We start from the raw sequence: 21,328 nt of genomic DNA, 5'->3' as shown, positions 1-21,328 counted from the left end.
TGGGACATCTTTGTGTTGGAATAATGAACAGCCAATGACCGTAGTGAGCCCTGGTCACAGGGCACGCCCTGTGCTAGCAGCTGCATGTGTGTCACTTCATGTGATCCTCATCGTATCTCCACAATGGAGCACTGCAGCAATCTCATTTTTTCTCTTTCTTTCTTTTTCTTTTCTTTCTCCTTCATTCGTCCCTTCCTTCCTTCCTCCCTTCCTCCTTCCCTCTCTTCCTTCCTGTTTCTTTCTTTTTAATTTTTATTGAATCAAAATTGATTATACAAATTTGGGGATTCAACATTGAGATATGTTGATCAAATCAATATTACTAGCATACGTATTGTTACAAATTGTAATTATTCTTTATGTTCTTTGTCCAATCCCTCCGTATCCCTCATCCCTCCACCTGCCCCCCTGTAATCACTCTAGATTTCTTCTCTCCCTCTGAAAGTATAATGGTTACTCTGTTGATTTGCTGCCCAAAAGATCGGTCCAATGCTGCGAGATGTGATCAGGTGCCCCAATACTATCATAGAGCAGATGTCTCTTCTGTCACTATGAAATGGGCTCTGTGGAGATAGACATCCTCCTCCTTTATCTCTGTTGGTGACTCTCCTTATGTTAATGCATTGCAGTGGCTGGTGGACAATCTGCATAGTGGTTGTGGTGTCTAGCCGCCTTCACAGCAGCCATGGTTATTGTGGTGGCTTTGGTGGGCCACCCACATGGAGATGATGTTTTTGGCATGCTCCTTGTTGCTGCTGGTGTGCCTGGTTGTGGAGAATGTCTGATCCCCAGCTCCATACCCCAGGTCCCTGAGTGGGTCCTGAGGTACTGGCATAGTGTGCCAAGTTGTGGGAGGAGAGTCCGGTCCCCTTCTTCATGCCCTGGGTCCCCAGATGGGCCCCAAGGCACTGGCATGGTGAGCCTGGTTGTGGGAGGGGGGGTCCGGTCCCTTTTCCATGCCCTGGGTCCCTGAGTGGGACCTGAGGCACTTGCACAGGGTACCTGGTTGTGGTAGGGGGGTCCAGTCCCCTTCTCCATGCCGTGGGTGGGCCCCAAGGTGCTGGTGAGGTGTGTCTGGTTGTGGGAGCGGGGTCTGGTCTCCTTCTCCAGGCCCCAGGTCATCGGGTGGGCCCTGAGGCACTGACGCTGTGTTTCTGGCTGTGGGAAGGGGTCTGGTCCCCTTCTCCATGTCCTGGGTCCCCGGATGGGCCCCAAGGTGCTGGCACAGTGAGCCTGGTTGTGGGAGAGGGGTCCGGTCCCCTTCTCTGTGTCCTGGGTCCCAGGCGGGCCCCGAGTCACTGGCGTGGGGTGTCTGGTTGTAGGAGGGGGGTCTGGTCCTATTCTCCATGCCCCGGGTCCCCAGGTGGCCCCGAGGCATTGGTGGTTTGCCTGAATGTGGGATTGGCGTCCAGTCCCTGGCTCCAATCCTTGGGTTCCTGGATGGGGCCCCAAGGTGCTGGTGGTGAGAGTGGTTGTGGGTGGGAGTCCTGCCCCTGGCCTCATGCCTCATGTCCCCTGGTGGGCCCCAAGGCACTGGTGGTGTGCCTGGGCTGGAACTAAGTTTTTGTCCTTTGCTTACTTCTAAAACCGAGGAACTTCCTGTGGAACCAGCACTTGAGCTGTGTGGTTGAGCTAAATTGCTGCTTTGCTGCTGTTTCCGTAGGGAAGACGTTTTGTGCAGCTCAGGGTTCAATGGTTGACCTGAAAGGTACCTCCAGCTCTCCAGGTACTCGGTGCACTTGGGTTGTGTAGAAACTCTGATCTGGGTCTGAGTGTTTTCATTAAACTGCACCCCATGCAATTCTGCATTCCAGACCAGTCTCCTCTGAGTGGTCCTGTGCTGACTGGGGGACAGATCAGTTGTTCTTGCTGTGTCCCAGTGTTCTCCCAGTGGGCCCGTCTTCCCCACCGCCCATGCTCCAAACACCTCCCATGGGATGGGCCCTGCACTGGTCCCTGCATCGACTCACCGGCCTCTGAGTGGCTCCCCTTGTTTAGCTGTTCTAGCTCCTCGCTCCTGCATGGGTCCACGGGAACCCTATTAGTGGTCTTGCTGTCCTGAGGGCCNAGGACAGAGGCCACCAAAAGAAACCAACACTGCTGACCACCTTGATCTTGGACTTCTAACCTCTGTAACTGTGAGGAAATAACATTCCGTTGTGTAAAACTCCTAGTCTTTGGTACTTTGTTATGTCAGCCCTTGCAAATTAATACAGGATCCTTCTTAATTTCTTTTTGCTTTTAAAAGTAGAGTCCACAGTTTATAACTGAGGCACAGTGTTGATGAGTTTGTGGCAGGTGAGTACATACAGGGGAGAGTGGTCTTAGTGGGAAGGGGGGTGTTTGCTGGTCTCCGTCACCAGGTCTCTGTAATTCAGCGTGCAGTGTCAGGTGGGATCAAAGNCCAGGCCCTGTGCTAGCAGCTGCATGTGTGTCACTTCATGTGATCCTCATCATATCTCCACGATGGGAAGCACCGCAGCAATCTGATTTACAGGGGAGGAAATGAAGGCACAGAGAACCTACATCTCTTTCTGACAGACTTATTAACACGTAGAGTCCGGATTTGAAACAAGGCCTGTCTGATACTAAAACCAGTGTTTGCCACTGCTGAGTTCCAGTGCCCAGGGTCACTGTACAGGGTCCTGTGGTTTATTCACTGCACAAGGAACCTGGTGGAGGGGCCTGAAATCCAACGGACTAACTCTCCAAACCCTGTGCTCCCTCTGCCCTGAGGGGCTGGCTTTTCTAGTGCACAGCAAGCACTGAATGGGCCAGAGCCTCCTGCACACGCCTCCTACCTGTCATATGCACAACCATTGCCCTTCTTGACTGTGGTGTCCTGATTGTCGTCAATCAGCCAAACGAAGCTGGGGTCGGCCATGAAGGGCATAGCCTTCACTCCTTTCTGGGGAACGTAGCTACAGCCAGCATTGAAGTTGCCCATGAAAACGAAATTCTGAAAGACACAATTTGGAACTGTCACCTGGTGGTCACGTGGTGGGCGTTGTCACAGAACGCTTTACTTGTGACTGCTAGCAATGATTCCACCTACTACACCCAGTATACAAAGGGATCTGTTGTTAGCTGAAGTGTATTTTCCCCAAATTCATATTTTTTAGTCCTAACCCCAGTACCTTAAAATGTTACTGTATTTGCAGATAGGGTCTTTAAAGAGGCAATTAAGGTAAAATGAGGTCATCTGGGTCATCTGAGACCCTAATCTGCTATGACTGGTATCTTTATAAAAAGGGGAGATGAAAAGAGAGAGACACACAGAGGGAAGGCCACATAAAGTCACTGGAAGAAGAGGACCATCTACAAACCGAGGACAGAGGCATCCAAAAGAAACCAATGCTGCTTACCATCTTGATCTTGGACTTCCGGCCTCTGTAACTGTGAGGAATGACTTTCCATTGTTTAAACCCCCCAGTCTACGGGACTTTGTTATGGCAGCCCTCACAAACTAATACAGTGTCTTTCTCAGTTCCCTTTTGCTCTTTACACGTAGAGTCCACAGTTTATAATTGAGGCACAGAGTTGATGAGCGCGTGACAGGCGAGTGTGGACAAGGGAGGGTGGTCTTAGTGGGAAGGGGTGTGTGTGCTGTTTTCAGTCACCAGGTCTCTGTAATTCAGCGTGCAGTGTCAGGTGGGATCCAAGAATCCAGCTGATGTATTCCCTCACATCTTCTGTCTGGCTCAAGCCACCGTACAGTATAAAAAATAATGAATCGATGTCTTTTGTTTCCAACCAGGAAGACTGAACTTGGGGGGTAGACTGACAGCTTTGGCATCACTTTTTCCCTCCTATTATTTTGAACTTGGAAACTTATTCCTGTGGACATTCAGTCCATTGAGGAACTGGGAGGAGTTTCAGGTGGAGGGGGCATTAGAGTGAGCTGCTCATACCCGCCCGAGGCACCAATAGAAATGTTCTCTCTTGGAAGCGTTTTTCTCTGCAGGGCTCCTGGAACAGAATTTTAACATTCCACAACACAGAGGAAGTGTCAGATTTTCTTTGTTTGCTATTATTTTCAGTGGTTGTCCACTTTAGAGTTTTCTCCAAGAACATATCATTTTGACCATGTTGATCCCTGTGGCACTTTGGAGGACAAATTGTCATCCTTAACCTCAGTGATCACAAGGTTCTACTAATATAGACATAAAGAATGCTGAGCATTCACTATGTGCCAGGCCCAGAACTAAGTGTTTTGTGAAGTTTAATTTACATCATCAACAATAAACACTAGGAGGCAGAAGGGAACATTAGACACAGTATACAGGGATTTAGTGACCTGTCAAGGCCACGGGACTGGCAGGTTCTGGTTAAGAATTGAACCCTTCAAAATGACTTGCCAGCTCAGTTGGTTAGAGAGTGGTAGTAATAACACCAAGGTCCGAGTTTACATCCCTATACCGGCCAGCTGCCAAAAGAAAAGAAAAAAAAAAAAAAAAGAATTGAACCCAGTCAGCCTAATACAATGCCCCTCATCACGAGAGTGTCACTTCTTGGTCACTTTTGGGCCACTAATGCCACCCTAACGCCTGACATTAGCAGATGCTCAATACATTCTTTTCGAATGAATGAATGATTTTGCAATTCTTGGAATGAATGGATGAGTCTTTCTCTTGCCCTGCAGTTTACAAATAAGCAATAAAATACACCCCCTGTCTTCTCCATGCCCCAGCTCTGGCCAGCTGCATCCACATTTACTTGACTCATTTTGCACGTTGAGCAGAGGAACTGAGGAGGAGGAAGGTGTCTCACGGGAGTCACATCTCAAAAGCAGAAAGGAGGAATGTGGAAGAAGAGCCTTAGGAGAACGTCCCTATTTGACCAGAGCTTTCACAGCCCCTCACAGCCACAAGTGGTTGAGCCCTAGTCTTGCAGATGAGGCAGTAATTGAGGCCTAGAGGGTGGCGGGTGTATTCCTGCTTCTGTGACAACAGACCCCAGGGCTCCTTGGGAAGCCACCCCTCCCTCTCTCACCTCAATCCATGGGGTTAGGGTGGAGTTGGCACAGGTTTAGCCAATCAGAGCATCTCAATGCTCATCACAGTGATTGGTTCACTGATGGACATGTGACCCAGTCAGAGCCAATGAGACTCAATCCTAAGGCATTTGTTGCATTGTGGGAAAGGAAACTTGTCAGTTGGTCTGGAGCCATCTTGCTACCCTCAGAGTAGAGCTGACCTGAGAATGGAGCCCACCCAGAGGAAAGGGCAGAAGAGACACACCAAGCCCTCAGTACCATGTCCGAGCTCGGATCCAGCATATCCGACCTACCCCTGGACATTTCAGTTACATGAGCCAAGAAACTGCTCCTCCTTTTCATGAGCCATGTTAAGATTCTGCCACTTGCCCCCAGAACACTCCCGGTCTCGCTCTGCCTCACTCTTCTCGACTGTAAAGCGGGAATGACAAAAGGAGCTGCCTCGTGGGATTATTGGGAGGAGTAAATAAACTCCTCCCTGTCAGGCCCCAGCACAGTGCCTGCACCAGCTCCTCTCTCGGTGCGTGTCGGCTTCCACTATCCACGGAGCAGCGTGTGAATTCCCAAGGCCAGAGTGGACGGTCCCCAGGCAGATTTAGCAACGAAGATATTTAGGGTGGAGGAAAGGTCTAAACAGAAGCTGTGAAGTGGTGGTGGCCTGTGTGTGTCCTGTCGCCCTTACCCTCCCTACAGAGTTACTCATCCCACTCAAGGACGAGATCCTGTCCCTGCTGGATGGGAAATCGACCAAGTCAGAGGTCAGTACCTCCGCCTTCCAACGGCTTTTCACATCCATGTAGACATCAGCAAGCTCGTCGATCTCTTTAACAGATGTCTCAGGGGTGGTGTGCAGGGGGACAATCACGAAGTCCTTGATAGCTGTGGAACAGGAAAGAGGCAGAGGTCACACGCTTCCCCTGTCAATGTCGCATGAACGCTGTTAAAGAAGACAAGCAGGAGGCTCTGACTGTACCGCGTGGGTCCCAGTCGCCCAGAGGGTTCAGCCAGTGGCTTTGGTTACAATGATCTCAGGGTTTGAGGTGATTCCTTTTAGTTCTTGACATACTCTTTTCTCCCACTGACCCTTCACAACGAAGAGGAAGCTCATAGACAGTGTTTCTTGCTGGTTATCTGGGAAGGTTTATTTTCTCTTTTTTTCTGGGGTACTTTTTTCTTCTTATTTTTCATCGACTAATAAAATTGTATATATTTATGATTGGATTTTCTATTTTAAAAAATAATGAGCTAGTTTGGCTTTTGTACAAATGGGAAAAAATCTTTTCTAATTGAAAAAAAAGTGAGGCTTGTCAGTTTATACTCCTTTTGTAATTAGAAATAAAAGCCTCCCAAAAGTTATTTTCTTTAAAAATAAAATGGTCTTTTGTGAAGTGTCTGAAATCCTCATCGCCCTACTGGGACACTGAGAGAGCCTGACAGAGGCCATGTGCAGGAGCCTCAGGAGCCGGGCCTGGCCCACCTGCTCACAGCAGCTGTCGCCTTCTGAGCACGTCCTCCTGGGAGTCCCCCTCATGCTCTCCCTGGATCCCCACTCCTGCCTCAGGCTCCTCGGGCTCCACTTCACTCCCCACAGCCTCTGGTCCCCCTAAACGCTCCCCTTCTTTCTCACCTCTGAGCCTTTGTGCTCACTGTGCCCTCTGCCCAGAATGCTCTTCCCTCAGCCCTCTGTATGGTAGGTCCTCAGGTCACAGACAATGTCACCTCTGAGGGGCCACCCCTGGCCCCACCATCTAAGGTGGCCCCATCCCTGTAATCAGTACACCTGCTTATTACTTCATTCACGCTCTGAAATCACATCTTAGATTCTTTGTTTGGCTCACGAGATCCTGTGCTCCGTGAGGCCAGGCTTATCTGTGTAGTTCACCCTTGTGGCTCCAGAATCTAGCACAGTGCCTGGCAAAGGGGAGGCGCTCAGAAATGTTTGTTGACTGAATACATGAATGAAAGAGTGGATAAATGAGTGAGTGAGAGAAAGAAAAGGTAGACAAATAACGAACTCCTTCATCTTTAATCCCAGACAGAGGGGATGTAGGAGGTTTCCCTGTACAAGAGAGAAAAGTGCCAGCAGGCAGTGCCATCCCAGGGGGAGAGAGGGAATGGGAAGGGGGGATGGGGAGACACTCAGGACAAATGGGTTTGTTTTGCAGTTCACAAAGGCTCAGGGCTCTCTTTGAGAAGAAGTAATTATTTTGGGGGGGAGCTCTCTGAACACTGCCCTGGTCAGCCAGAGGTCAGTCGTGTGCATGACAAAGATCATTGCACGTGCTCTCTGAAGGACATTTCATGTCATCAGTAGCCCCCTCCTCCTCCTCTTTTTCCATTTGTAATTTCTCCACCACTCTTTCATGTTTGTTTTCCTGAAGTATCTGTCCCTGAGCTAATGACTTCAGGGCACCAGTAGTCAACCTGATAGTTCAGGATGTTTATGCTGGTGTTGTATAAATGTAGACGTACATACTTATAGCTCTGCACATATTTTTCTGGTCCATATTTGTTTCCACTACTACATAACGTCCCAAGGGCAAATACCTTGTCTGCCTTGTCTGCTGCTCTGAACAGAGCCTGGCATGTATGAGGGACTGAAAAATACTTGATTCTATGCAGCTGAAATCTGCAAACCAAATTTAATTCTTGAGTTTCCACTCAAAGTGGAAAGTTGTTACTTAGTGGTTCGGAGCAGGGGCCCTGAGATGGTGGCTTTGGTGACAACTCGGGTTGTCTACTTCAGTAGCCGGTGACTTGGACAAGAGATTTCATCTCAGCTTCCTCATATGTAGAGGGGAGGTGGCCCTAGTCCGTACCTCGTAGCGTTGTTGCCAGGAGTACAGGAGGCTGGCACTTAGGGTACTATTGCTGTTGTTAGAGTGCAGGTGCCCTCCGTGTGGATTTCCTCTCTCCCCCCGTCTGTAGAGGACACTGCTGTGTAGTGACTGGAGGGAGAGTGAGACTCTAGGCTGGGGGTTTATCTTTGGTGGCCATCACTTGGGACTCTTACAAATGAAGGAATAGTTGACTTGACAAGAACCAAGGAATTCTGGTAAATAATTTCCACAAGACTGTGTTCTAAAAAGAGTGGGGTTATCATTGATTCCAGACTTGTTAGGTCTTGAATCATGGCATTTGAGAAGTAAGCCTGGTGCCATCAAAGTAAACTGCATCCTCTAATGCAGGTATTAGAAGAAACAATGCCTTGTCAGCTCAAGCCTAATGCCTCCCTAAACATGCTGCACGAACCCTGAGAGGGCAGCTCACGCTCAGGGCTGCTCCTCACTAATGGGATCCCAGGGAAGTTGCGGACCAGAAGGGCAAGTGGATCTCACCAGTGGAGGGTGACTGGAACCAGACTACGAAGGGCTCCCTGGAAAACACATCTGCATCTCCATCCTGATCATCATGGTAGAGGTAGTTTTTCTTCACAGACACCTGCTTTTCCCTAAAAGGAAAAAAAGGAAGTCTTGGAAGGGATCTTCTTCCTAAGAACAATGCTCAGTTATCTCTTCTCAATAGTCAAGAATCTTTGGGAGCTAAATGTTCAGACTTAAAACAAATTACTGGTAGGAAGAAGAGAAGAGTATGAAGTTCAGGAGTCAGTCCTGCTGGGCAACTCAGGTTTCCAGCCCTGAACCAGGACGTGACTATGAGGAATACAGAACTCCTGACCCAGGCAGCATGGAGCCAACCACAGATTCGGTGTCAGGAGGCTGCTCATGGCTTTTTGTTTAAAAAGTTAGTACTTTTCATGTGCCCCAGTTTTGACAGCAATTATTCTGATCAACACTAGAACTGGTTATATATCAGAATCTGGTTTTGAAGAAAAGATACGCATTTGAATTCAATTCACAGTCATAATTTATTAATGGACCATGTTGCAGGGAGCAGAGATCATACTTACTTGTAGAGAAAGGCGTACTGTTCTTTATATGTGTTTCTTCCGAGCCGAGAGCTAATCACATAGGTGTATGTTATGCCTCTCCTTGAATTTCTAGAAAACATAAAGATCTCACATTTTGTCTTGAAGAATAACCAACACTCTAATGCATAGGTTCCCCTCTCTTCAATCTGCTTCTCTACTCCTAGTGGCATCATGTGAATAGGCAACTGTCGATCATAACCTTTGAGTCCAGTAAGAAGCGCCACCATTGACTGGAATGTGAATCTGCCAGTCTCTTCACAGCCATTACTTCTTTTCTTGCCTTATGAGGTGAGCACTACTGCTGCCCCTTTTTGTAGTTGGCAAGTGTAAAGCTGGGGTTTCATCCCAGATCTGACTCAGACAAAACCCACTTGCTTTTGCCTGCACCTATGGAGACCATTAAGACTGCAGAAGATTCAGGCCAGGATGATCCCCAAACCCCCTCTGGCCCATGGCTGAGGCTGCAGCTCATCCTTCCTGGTGGAGTAAACCTTATCATTTACCTCCTCCATGCACCTTTCCTCAGCGTTTATCATACACAGGATTGTCAAAAAGTACACGGAAAATGCATATTATGAAAAAACTGCATGGATTACAAAATATTTTGCACCAAAATGCACTTGTACTGACTTGTTTTAAAATATCTGTACAGAATCTAGTTTCAGGAAGTAAGAAGGTTAAAACCGTATTTTGAAAAAAATCCCCTATCAGGACAACATGGATTCTACTAAAACAGAAGGAAGAATAAATGTCTAATTGATGGTGAAGCCTGGGTGAAAAAATGGTGATATCATTGATGCCTTATAAAAAGTTTATGGGGACAATGCCCCAGAGAAGTCAGCTGTATAAAAATGGATAATTGTGGGCTGGCTGGTTAGCTCAGTTGGTTAAAAGGTGGTGCTGATAACACCAAGGTCCAGGGTTCAATTCCTGCACCAGCTGGCCTTCAAAAAAAAAATAAAAATAATTATTATGATAATTTTTTTGAATTTAAAATTTTTTAAATGGATAACTCATTTTAAGATGGGACAAGATAGATGATGCCCACAGTGGCAGACTAACCACATCCACTTGAGAGCAAATCATTAGTCTCGTTCATGCCTCCTATGGGTTGAATGTGTCTCCCAAATGTTTAAATTCTGAAGGTTTCATCTCCATTGTAGCAGTGTTAAGAGAGCGGGAAATCCTTTTATGGTAACTGAAACATGAGGCTTTTAAGAGGTGATTGGATTGTGAGGACTGTGTCCTTTGTGAATGGTTTAACCCATTGATGGTTTAATGGGTGCTACTAGGCATGGTTCTGATGGCTTTATAAGAAGAGCAAGTGAGGAGGTTAGCTCTCTTGCTCAGTCCATTGTCACCACATGATAACCTGGTCACCAAGGGACAATGTAGAGAGTTCCCACCAAGAAGAAAGCCCTCACCAGGTATGCGCCCTGGACTGTGGACTTCCAAGCCTTTAAAACTGTAAGAAATAAATTTGATGTCATTATAAATTACCCAGTTTCAGGTATTCTGTTATAAGCAACAGAAATGGACTAATACAGTGCCCTAACTGAAGGATGATTATGGATGATTAACAGCTGAAACAATAACCAACACCATAGACATCTTAATTGGTTCAGCTTACACAATTCTGACTGAAAATTTTAAATTGAGCAAACTTTCCACTTGATGGGTGCAAAACTTTTGCACTCTGATCAGCTAAAGACAAGAGCAGAGATTTCAATAGAAATTTTCAATAAATAGGATCAAGATCCTGCAGCACTTCTTCAAAGGATTTTAACAGGAGATGAAATGTGGCTCTATCAGTACAATCCTGAAGAAAATGCACAACCAAAGCCCTGGCTACCAAGAGGTGGAACAGGTCTAGTCGGTGCAAAAGTGGCCTGTTCTAGAGTAAAGATCATGACAACAGTTTTTTTGGAATGCTAAAGCATTTTGTTTGTAGACTTTCTGGAGGGGCAAAGACTGATAACATCTGCTTATTATGAGATTGCTTTGAGAAAGTTAGCCAAAGCTTTAGCAGAAAAATTCCCAGGGAACATTTCACCAGAGAGTCCTTCTCCAGCATGGCAATGCCCCTGCTCATTCCTCTCATCAAACAAGGGCAATTTTGTGAGAGTTTCAATGGGAAATCATTAGGCACCATTTTACAGTCCCGATTTAGCTCTTTCTGATGTCTTTTTGTTTCCTAATATTAAAAAAAATCTTTAAACAACACCCATTTTTCCTCAATTAATAATGTGAAAAAGACTGCATTGGAACAGTTCTATTTCCAGGACCTTCAGTTCTTCAGGGATGGACTAAGTGGCTGGTATCATAGCTTAGAAAAATGTCCTAAACTTCATAGAGCTTATGTTGAGATATCAAGTATATTCTTTATTTTTATCTTTTAGTTCCATTTTTCTACGAACTTTTTGAAGTTCCTTTGTACAGTAACTTTCTCTCCTCTGAAAACTCCCAGACATTTACTCAGAAGTCCTGGGACTAGGATTTCAAATCATTATTGTTCATATCCTGGGAGCTGGGGGTACAGCCCCGAAGTTCCATTGACTATACCCCCCACCTACACCAGAGAAACAAGACTCCCTCAGGGTTTGCCAAAACTGCTGTTAACACCATTGTGGGAAGACCTTGACACAGTTTCATCCCATCTGCCCACAATAAAATCTAGGGCATGTCTAAAATTGCAGCATATTCTCAGGTTCAAGCAGAGAGGGCATTTGGGGGCAACTTGGACCGTACAGAAATTCCTGGGACTTCAAATGCATCTTCTAAGACAGACCTGGCCACTGGAGCCCCACAAGTATGGACAGTGGATTCTGCTGGGTTTCCATTTTGGGGAGGCGGTCCCTGTTCTGAATCTAGTCTGCCACGTCCTAGGTTGGCAAACTGCTTGTGATGACTCAGCTGTGAGGTGACTAAGGCCCCTCCTGCCTTACAGGGGATAAGGTACAAAACAGGCTTGGCTCTGCCTGAGTCCTTGGCACAACTAGGCAGGTTGGAAGTGCCGAGACCACTGGTGAAGGAGAGACTCACACAGATTGACTGTGGGGAGATGCCTGGGGCCCTCCTGTGCCCTCAGTCTGCAAACCGACTGGGGCCACTCCAAGGAAGGCTGAGGAGGCTCTGAAGAGAGCACTGGCTTTGGAGTCAGACCTGATCTAGGTCCAAAGGTGGGCTTGGTAGGTCCCTCCTCCCTGTGCCTCAGTTCCCACAGCCATCAGAGAAGCAGATAGTCCCTAAACCCCAGGTGTTGTGGGGAGTAAATGAAATAGCACATGTGAGATTGATTAAGAGGATGCCTGGCCTGTAGCTAGGGTATCAATGGTAGCTGTTACATGTGGCCCCCTGGACAATCCATCACCTGTCATTACAATTCCCCTACTTTAGGGCCGGCCCAGTGGCGCACTGCTACAGTGCGCTGCTTGGGAGCGCGGCGGCGCTCCCGCCGAGGGTTCGGATCCCACATACAGACCAGTTCCCGCTCACTGGCTGAGCGAGGTGCGGGCGCAGCGCAGAGGGTTGCGATCCCGTTGCTGGACACGAAAAAAGACAAAAAGGAAAAAAAAAAAAAAAAAACAATTCCCCTCCTTTTACTGGCTTTAGACACTGCCAGTACCTATTGATCATGTCTACATGCCAGGCACTGTTCAACCACTTACGTGCATGACTTGATTATCATGATCTTCCAGGAAGATGGGTTCTATCATTAGCCCCATGTTACACATGGGTACAATGAGGCACACTGTAGTAAGTACACAGTATTAAGATAAAAAGCAAATGCCCCTCATTCCTTCACCATGTCTGGCCCACATGGCTCTCCAATCACACCCCCATGTGACACCACTATTAACAGTTTGCAGCACATCTTCCAGTCTTCCTTCTGTGCTCATCCAAATACAGACACTGCCTTGTGCACATGGAATGTAATGTGATGGGCTACTCTACCCACAGTTCTGAACTTGCTGATTTCAATATATACTGCAGCCCTCTTTCCATGCAGGAATATGTAGCTCTGACACATTCTGTGGAAGCGGGGCTTAGCAGCTGCGTAGTGCTCCAGTGTGTGGGCACATTACACTCTCACTGCCCCTTTCTTCCATTGTCAGCATTCAATCTTTTCTCTGTAACAGGATTTCTTAGCTCAGCCTCTTATCCATTGCTTTCATTTCTCTCTCTGTCCTGACTCCCCACCTGTTTCCTCTATTTCCCTTTATCGTGTTAAAAGCAGCTGGTGGACAGTTCCCAGGGCCGTGGCTGACAGAGTTGAAGGCCTGGGCAGTGCCGGCCATGGGACCTGGTGGTCAGAGTAAGTGCTGGAGCTCACGCTACTTTCAGCTCGTAGGGCTTTTCAGGCGCCCTTGCTCTTGACCTTGAGCCATATAAGGCCCACCCGTCCCTTCTTTACCCATTCAGCCTCTCCATCAGTGTGGGGCAGATTTTGTTCTGGCTGTCCTTGATTTCCATCAGCAATATGAGGTCACAGCGTTTGATGACCTGCAGAGAAAGAATTACCAGGTGTATGAGATCATTTACTATAAATAATAAAACCTTTTATTGGACACTTACTATGTTTTAAGGATTTCATTGAGTGCTTGTTACAATAATTCAATTTTTTCCTTGATCTAAATGAAGGACTCCCTGAGGTAGATGCTTTTATGATGTCCATTTTACAGGTTAGGAGGCTGAGACTGGGAGAAAGTGGAGTAAATCACCCTATATCCCAGTTGGAAAGAGGTCGAGGCATAATGTGAACCCAGGCAATCCAAGTCCAGAGCCTATGATTATGACACCCCACACAACCTACCTCTTGGCTTTGCTTGAATAATTACAATAATCATAATAAATATTTATTAATCCCTAGTAAGTAAAGGTACTAGGCTGGATATTGTAGAAATAAAAAGGTACAATTATAATGATAATAATTACAAAAGCTAATATATATATATATTTTTTGTCCTTTTTGAGACTGGCTGCACCGCGCTCAGCCAGTGAGCGCTGTGAGTGCGCCGGTCATCCCTATATAGGATCCGAACCCGCAGCGGGAGCGCTGCTGCGCTCCCAGCGCCGCATTCTCCAAAGTGCACCACGGGCTCGGCCCTACAAGAGCTAATATTTATTGCAAACCTACTGTGAGCCTTGCAGCAATCCTATAGGATGAATATGATTATTGGCCCATTAAACATAGGCAAAAACCAAACTCAGAATGGTTGAGTGACTAGCTTAAAGTCACACAGCCAGTGTAGGTGGTAGAGTCAGAATTTGAACTCAGGTCTATGTGACTACAAAGCCCACCGTGCTAAACTGTGAAAATACACTTGCTGTTCTCAAAGACTCATACTCCAGGAAGAGAGACAAATGGAAACAAGTAGCTACAATATGGGCCTAATAAAATTTTTGCTAAATGAAAGTGCCAAGCCATGGAAGTGTTGAGAACTAATTAATTACTTCTGTGCAGAGGATCAGGAAAGGCTGTTAGGAAGCAGTGACATCTGAACAGCCCTAAAAGGTGAGAAGAAGCTCTCTGGGAAAGGAACACAAGAGAGACTCCTTCAATGTGAGCGACAGCCGAGAGCCCAGGGTGCAGACCAAGACCACACCTCTTGGTGACCACAGGGGCCCTTCTGTGTATGGGATCCTGGGGGGCTCAGTGCTAAAGGATTTGTTGGTCGAGGCTAATTAGGTCCTCTCACCCAGTCAGCAAAACCATGGAGCAGGAGGATTATGCCACTGGCCCTCTATGTCCAGAGCACATGATCCGGTTCTGTCTCCGGAAGAGTGGAGTGGGGAGAGATACCAGAACTCACTGTCCATGTGCCTTTAAGAAGCTGCTCTCGTCTGGAGATCCACCTGTGTGTGACTGAGGAGGAGGACTATGTCCGGAGTCTGGATCCTTCCACTGACAACCTTGAAATCCAGCTTGGTTCAACCGGGGAGCTGGGTGCCACTGGCCAAGCCAGCCTGCTAATTTAGTTACTGCTGACTGCCAGAGCTTTCTGGAAGGCACTTTGGAATGTATGTACCCTTTGATGCATTTTCCCACTTTGAAGAATGTCTTCCATTGTAAGCACCTCAGTTTCCTCATCCATAAAGTGGGATGGTAACAGTCAATCCCTCACAGGGTTGCTGGAGGATTAAGTGGGTACTTAGACCAGTGTCAACTATGCAGGAGACAGGTGGTAAATCATCATTATTACTTTTACAGATCTAAGAGGAAGATGCAATTGCAAGAAAAAAACTGGAAACAATCTAAGTATCCACAAATAGGAAATTATTCAATGAAGAATATTGCAAACGGGATAGGGCATTCTACAGCATTGCAAGTCATGATTTAAAGAATATTGACATAATGGGAAATATTTCTAATGTAAAAGCAGAATACGAGACTGATGATATATGGTGGTGAACGTGCTGAAATAGACGCAGACTCGTGTGTATATCTGCATAGAAAAATGCCTGTGAGAAAAGTGCCCAGATGCCAACAACGGTTACCTTTAAGTGACAGGAGAATGGGTGAATTTTTTCCTTCTTTATATGTTTATATATTTGCAGTATAGTCCATAAACTATTTTTAACTTATTAAAACTATTTTATTATTTGTAATTTTTAAAAATTATACTCGCAATTTTAAAAAATCAAAGTATTAAAAAGACCTGCTTGAAGAGGAAGAAATTGTGGGGAGGAAGTGATGGGCAAAGTTGATTAGGACATGACAAGTTCTGTTATAACTTATCTGATGTAAGTCAAGTGACTTGTCTTGTACAAGGGAACTTCAAAACGCTTGTGGAAAAACAGAATTAAAAGATAGCATGAATCTTTCCATGAACTTTTGAAGTACTCTCGTATAACGTGCCTAGTATGGTGCCTGGCACATAGTGAGGGCTGAGAAGAGGTCGGTCTTATCACTGACTGACCGTGTGTTCATGATCATGCTTGGAGCCGGTTCCCTTCCCATGCCCATTGTATAGCTGGGACTCTGCAGCTCGGTGGGGTTTAGTAATTTGAACACCGAGTGAATAGGGGATGAAGGGACATCTACACTGCAGAGCTCCTTCCTGACCACTGCACTCATCAACCGAGGAAACCAGCACGTCTTTGTGACTGTTCCTTCTCAATGACCAAGGTCCCTTTTTTGGGTGTGACCCATCTGTGCAAGACAGATACGGACCATGGTTCAGGCTGGCTTTTCCTAATAGAGGGTTCGGCCTCCAGATTTCCTGTTTACAACTTTTCTTGTGGAACAGCACTTCTGAGCCCTGCATCTCTAGCAGTTAGTGATTTCTACTTCCCTTGGGCAGATTCTTCTGGGAATATTTCCTGTAGATGAGAATATGCGCTGCAATGGGCAATGGCTCAAGATCCCATGACCAGAATTCTGCTGGGGATGGAACCTATAACTTTAACCAGTTGGCCTTCATCCATCTGTCCATCCATCCTCCCACCCATCTGTCCATCCATTTGTTCTCCCATTGAACAAAATTTTATCATGGGCCTACTGTGTGCTAGACAACATGCTAGGCCTTGCTTTATTCAATCTTCATCTGCAGCTCCTGGCTCAGCATCTGGCATGAGTAACAGGCAGGGGGAGGGAGCGAGGGAGGACCACACTGGAACCAGATGACCTAAATTCATGCAGATTAAATTTGTCTTCCTTTTAAATCTTTCCTATGGTATTATAAGAAAAATCGGAATATGTTTTCTATTCAATTCTAAAAAAACAAGTTTGTTATAATTTTCTGATTATAAAAATAATGTTAGTATAGAAAATTTGGAAAATACAAAAAAGAGAGAGAAGACTATAACAGTCACTAATGAACTATAACCACAAGCTCAGGCACTTTTCTATATTGTTTGTACCTTATTTACAAGATTGGCATCATAATGATTAGCCTATTGGCTTTAATTATGGGCTTGAGTCATGTCTTAGGTTTGTGTCTTGATCTTGAGTAAGTCGCTTTAATCTCCCTAAACCCCCAAACTTCTTATCTTTGAATTGAGACAATAACAATACCCCCCTCATGGGGTCGTCACAGGGATTAAATAACATGATGGATATAAAAGGCTCAGACCAGTGTCTGGTGCAGAGCAGGTCCTCAGCAAACAGTGGCTTTATCATACAGTTTTGGTATCTTACATTTTTTTTAGCCTAACAGTATGTTGTGAGCATTTTTCCCACTGTCATTAAATATTCAGTTTTTAAATCCATTCTTTTTTTTTTGTAAAGATGTTTTTGTTTTTGTTTTTGGCAGCTGGCTGGAACAAAGATCTGAACCCTTGACCTTGGTTTTATAATACTATGCTCTAACCAACTGAGCTAACCAGCCATCCCTAAATCCATTCTTGACACATGTCTTCCCTGCTTCAATTTCAGGCCAGAGGACCAGGAAAAATATATTTCCCCGGGCTCCATCTCCTCAGGAAGAGGCTCCAGGGACGAAAGCTTTGAGAAAACTCTCCTAGAACTGAGAGCTGCATCTCTGAGATTTCCCCAACTGAAGCCAAATTCCTGACTCTGTTCACAGCAGAGGAGAGGGACTTTAAGAGGCTGTGCATGGCTCATGCGGAGGAAATTTCAGCCAGGAGTTTCATGAGTGAACGTGGGGAGAGAGGAAAGGGACTGTCTGGAGGGGTCTTGAAACTTCTGGAGCAGAGGGCTGCTCATGAAACCCTGCTCCATGCCCCTAAACAGGGGCAGCACAGCACAGGGGAAGAGCCTGGGTCCTGGCCCTTGCTCTGCTGCTTACGTGCTCCACAGCTCTGGGCAACTTACTTCACCTCTCTGAGCCCCTGTTGCCTCATCTGCAAAATGGGTGTAATAATCAGAGTGGTTGAGAAGCTGAACCTGGATACTGCATATTAAGGGCCCGGCATACCATAAGCACCCCTGAAAGTATATTATCCTGTGCTGCAAATGTCATGAAGAGGGAGACAACACTGCCCACATCCATCAATTGCACCCCCAGTGCCTCAGAGTGTCTGGCACACGGCCTACCTTCAATGCATATTTGTTGTACAGACAAGCTCTGCTCTTGAAGGACACAAACTGAAGGACACACAGACAGAAGGAGACCAGCCCAGGCAAGAGTTGGCATCTGGACAACTGCCCGGGGTATGGGTGGGCAGCCCCAAGATGGACGAGGCAGGCCTTCCTCCCTCTCCATCACCCCCAGAGAGGGTCAGGATGACACCAGCACGATGCCGCTGAGCTCATCCCTGAAGTGATGAACCCAGTGTGGAGGAGTGGAAAAGGCATCGCAGCTTATACTGTTGGGTTATATGGTTGGGATTGATCCTGGCTGTTCTCATTTCTAGCCATGGAAACTTGGAAAAGTCACTTCAGCATGCTGAGCCTTATGTTGTCAGTTATAAAGTGGGGGCAATGCCACCTATGACAAAATATTATGTAGGAATATAAAATTCCTGGAGCTCAGTCCACGGGCCCTGGAAATAACACTTTTCTGAATGCCTAGCATTCTGGTTTACCTGTAAAGGCTCTGTTGGGAGGCTCTGGCAGTGCTCTGGGTTGGCCTCTGTTTACAGGATGACTTTGCAGAAATGGGGAGGTAGGGAGGCCTTGACAAGGACTTTAGACATGACTGATAGGACACAGCACCTCCGGGAAGACCCCCACAATGGAATCACCATAGAACAAAAAGACAGCCTCTTAAGATTGTGGTGCCATTTCCCAGGGTGAATAAGTGAGGAGGGGGATGGAAACTCAGTAGGTACCCAGGCCCCATGGGTCATGTATGAGGAAGTGGGGAAAGAGATTCCTCACATGTTAGAGTTCTCCCCTGAGCCATGGCATCAAGAGTCTCACAGGCTTGGCATGGCTGTCCTGGTCCAATAGCAACATCTAGACAGCCTGAGGCAAAGGGCAGGCCGACCAGGTCGGAGAGGACTCTCTGTGTAAGAACAGAGCATGCCAGCCCTCCCCTGAATCCTCTTTGCCTAATAATGACATGGACACCTGCCTTGCCACAGGCTCTACGGGGCTCTTACCTGAGTTCTCTCAACCAGCACTGGGTTGTGGAAGCCACTCTGTTCTGGAAGGAACTGGACACTGGGGGAGAGGTAGGGGCTCTCCAGCTCACACAGCTGTCAGATGGGATCTGAACCCAGGGCTCCTGGCATTCCTGACACACCATGGTGCCTCTGGGTTTTCTAAGGTAACAACCACCCTGCCAGAGATCTGGGAAAGGTGTTAGTTCCCAGCATCAAAAAATAAATTAAGCCATAAGATAAAAAGAGTCAACTGACTCCAGAGAAATGTGAGCAGTGCGTGTAGGCATTGGTCATATTACCCAAGGAAAGCATTATTTAAGTGGAGAGAAAGAGAGAATTGAGAGCTGGTAATGGGTTGGTTGCTGGAGATGGGAATCATTGAGAAGGAGGGAGAAAGAAAGGAAGGAAATAAGGAAGAAAGGAAAGAGAGGAGAAAGGGAAAGAAAGAGAGAAAAAAAAGAGAAAGAAAAAAGGCAAGCAAGCAAGCAGGCTGTGCTTCAGTGATGGTTACAGAGTCCAGGCTGGGCAGGCATCCTAGCCCCCTGCCCACCCAGCTGTGCAATGTTACTTCGTCTTTCCTTGTTCATCATCTCTACATGGGAAATAATAATCTTTCCTCATAGGATAATGAAATGAAATCATGCATTTATAGGGCATGACACAGGCCTTCGATAAGTGGTAATAAAGATTATCATAATAGCCAACCCCTCCCTAGGACTGATTATGAGCCAGATACCATGTTGAGAGCTTTTACCTTTACTAACTCATGTGATCCTCCCAACAAGTCTGTAGGAAGGTACGGTTTTTACCCCTACTTTAAGATTGTGACAGGAGGCACAGAGAGGTGAAGTGGTTATTGTAATTGTTGCTGTTCTTATCTTTACAAAATTCCAAGCCAGCTGCTACGTTCACCCTAAGGGCTCCCTTTAGTTAAATTCCTCTTGAGTCTCTTGAAGTCTGAAGTCAGGAGAGAGGGCAAAAGGGGTGTCCAGGATCCTACCACTAGGAAAGGGGGCTCACCTTCACAATGACATCCATGGCGTTCCGGTTTTCTTTCTTGCTTTCCCCAAAGGACCTCACGTTGAAGGAGCAGATCCTCAGGGCCAGGGCACCCTGGATGGAGAGGAGGAGCAGCAGGGAGACCATGGTTTGCGCCATCCTGGTGCTCCTGTGGCTTCAGGGCTTGGAGTGCAGGATCCGGGCCACCTGCCCAGCTCTGCTGACTTATAAAGCCTGCAGACAACAGGAATTACTGGATTCCTTGTTTCTACTTTCGCTTCTCTGAGGAACTGAAGATCATGGGTTTGAATCCCCAAAGAAATGAAGACACTGGGCTAACCTTATAAGAGCCCTTGTTTTTGTCACCCCAGTGATGAAACTAGCATGTCTAATTTAGGTGCTGTCCCCTGCAGTCACTCATCCCGACCGGGAGCCAGCTCTGACATCTGGTTATCTCTCCTGTGGTTGTGTGCCATGTGCCTTTTCCTGACGGTTGATGAACTTAGAAGTGGTCCACCCCAGAGGGCACCTGAGGTGATGGAGCCTTCTGCTGGGGGACAATGAGGCTGGGGCAATGGGAAATTCTGTGGGGTTTTCTCTAAACACTGGGATTTGGCAGCCAGCTGTCCCTGGACACACCCAGGCACTGACTCTCTGACTGGCCTAAGAGAGTAAATTAAGATCAAGTTTAGATTGAATTACATAATTCTTTGGACTGTTTTACTGTACATGATTTAACACACCAAATACTAACAGCATGTTGCCAGGGAGAGCAATTGCTGGTCTGCTAGAATGGGTCCATAAAGTGTCCTGGACTTTAAGGACAAATAGCCAGTTCAACCCCATGGAGAGATCCATGATTCAACTTGATATTATTTTAATGTTGGTGAGAGTTGTGTGACCCTGAAAAAGAAAGATTTTGCAAAAATTGTAGGATTTCAGCCCAAGTAAAATGACATTTAGAGGTTTGGGCAGGAAGATATGAAGATCTGAAAAGCAAAAACAATGCAGAAGCCAGTCAAGTTTTATTTGCGGACTTTGTTAAGGACAATTCTTCTGTGAGAAAGAGTAGGGAATGAAAATTACTTGAAGCCAGGATTGGGATTTCCAGACCACCCATCTTGAAGCGACAGAGTCGTGGACATAGTAAAAGGTAAAAGAGCACGTATATCGCCAACATACATCCAGTCAGCATCCTGGCCAAGCACATCCAGGAATTCTAAGAGATATCCCCAAAAAGCACACGGAAGGAAATAATGGTTTCCTGAGCTCATGGTGAGATGAATCTCCCTGTTATCTTCAACCTCAGACCTCAGGCTTGGTTGAACTCTGATAAGAGTAGCTCTGGTTAACGGGGTGGTTAATCGTTTTCTTTGGTGAGTGGGCATCTT

The 21,328-nt window shown here is 46.5% G+C and overlaps 1 protein-coding gene across 1 annotated transcript in view; it reads right to left on the bottom strand.

Moving 5' to 3' along the window:
- Nucleotides 1-20,096, bottom strand: part of DNASE1L3 (deoxyribonuclease I-like 3) — a 24,342-nt gene extending 4,246 nt beyond the window's left edge. Inside the window, exons 1-7 of the mRNA XM_008576573.1 lie at nt 19,959-20,096; nt 13,342-13,430; nt 8,907-8,996; nt 8,335-8,447; nt 5,763-5,875; nt 2,802-2,959; nt 2,361-2,367 (exon numbers count right to left, since the gene is read on the bottom strand). Coding sequence (XP_008574795.1) covers nt 2,361-2,367; nt 2,802-2,959; nt 5,763-5,875; nt 8,335-8,447; nt 8,907-8,996; nt 13,342-13,430; nt 19,959-20,096 — 708 coding nt within the window. The remainder of the gene's footprint in view (nt 1-2,360; nt 2,368-2,801; nt 2,960-5,762; nt 5,876-8,334; nt 8,448-8,906; nt 8,997-13,341; nt 13,431-19,958) is intronic.
- Between the last annotated feature and the right edge of the window lie 1,232 nt (nt 20,097-21,328).

The sequence above is a fragment of the Galeopterus variegatus genome, unplaced genomic scaffold, assembly GCF_000696425.1.
Source record: "Galeopterus variegatus unplaced genomic scaffold, G_variegatus-3.0.2 Scaffold1367, whole genome shotgun sequence".
In the NCBI taxonomy this organism is placed as follows: Eukaryota; Metazoa; Chordata; class Mammalia; order Dermoptera; family Cynocephalidae; genus Galeopterus; species Galeopterus variegatus.
This window is presented reverse-complemented; position numbering and strand designations above follow the sequence as displayed.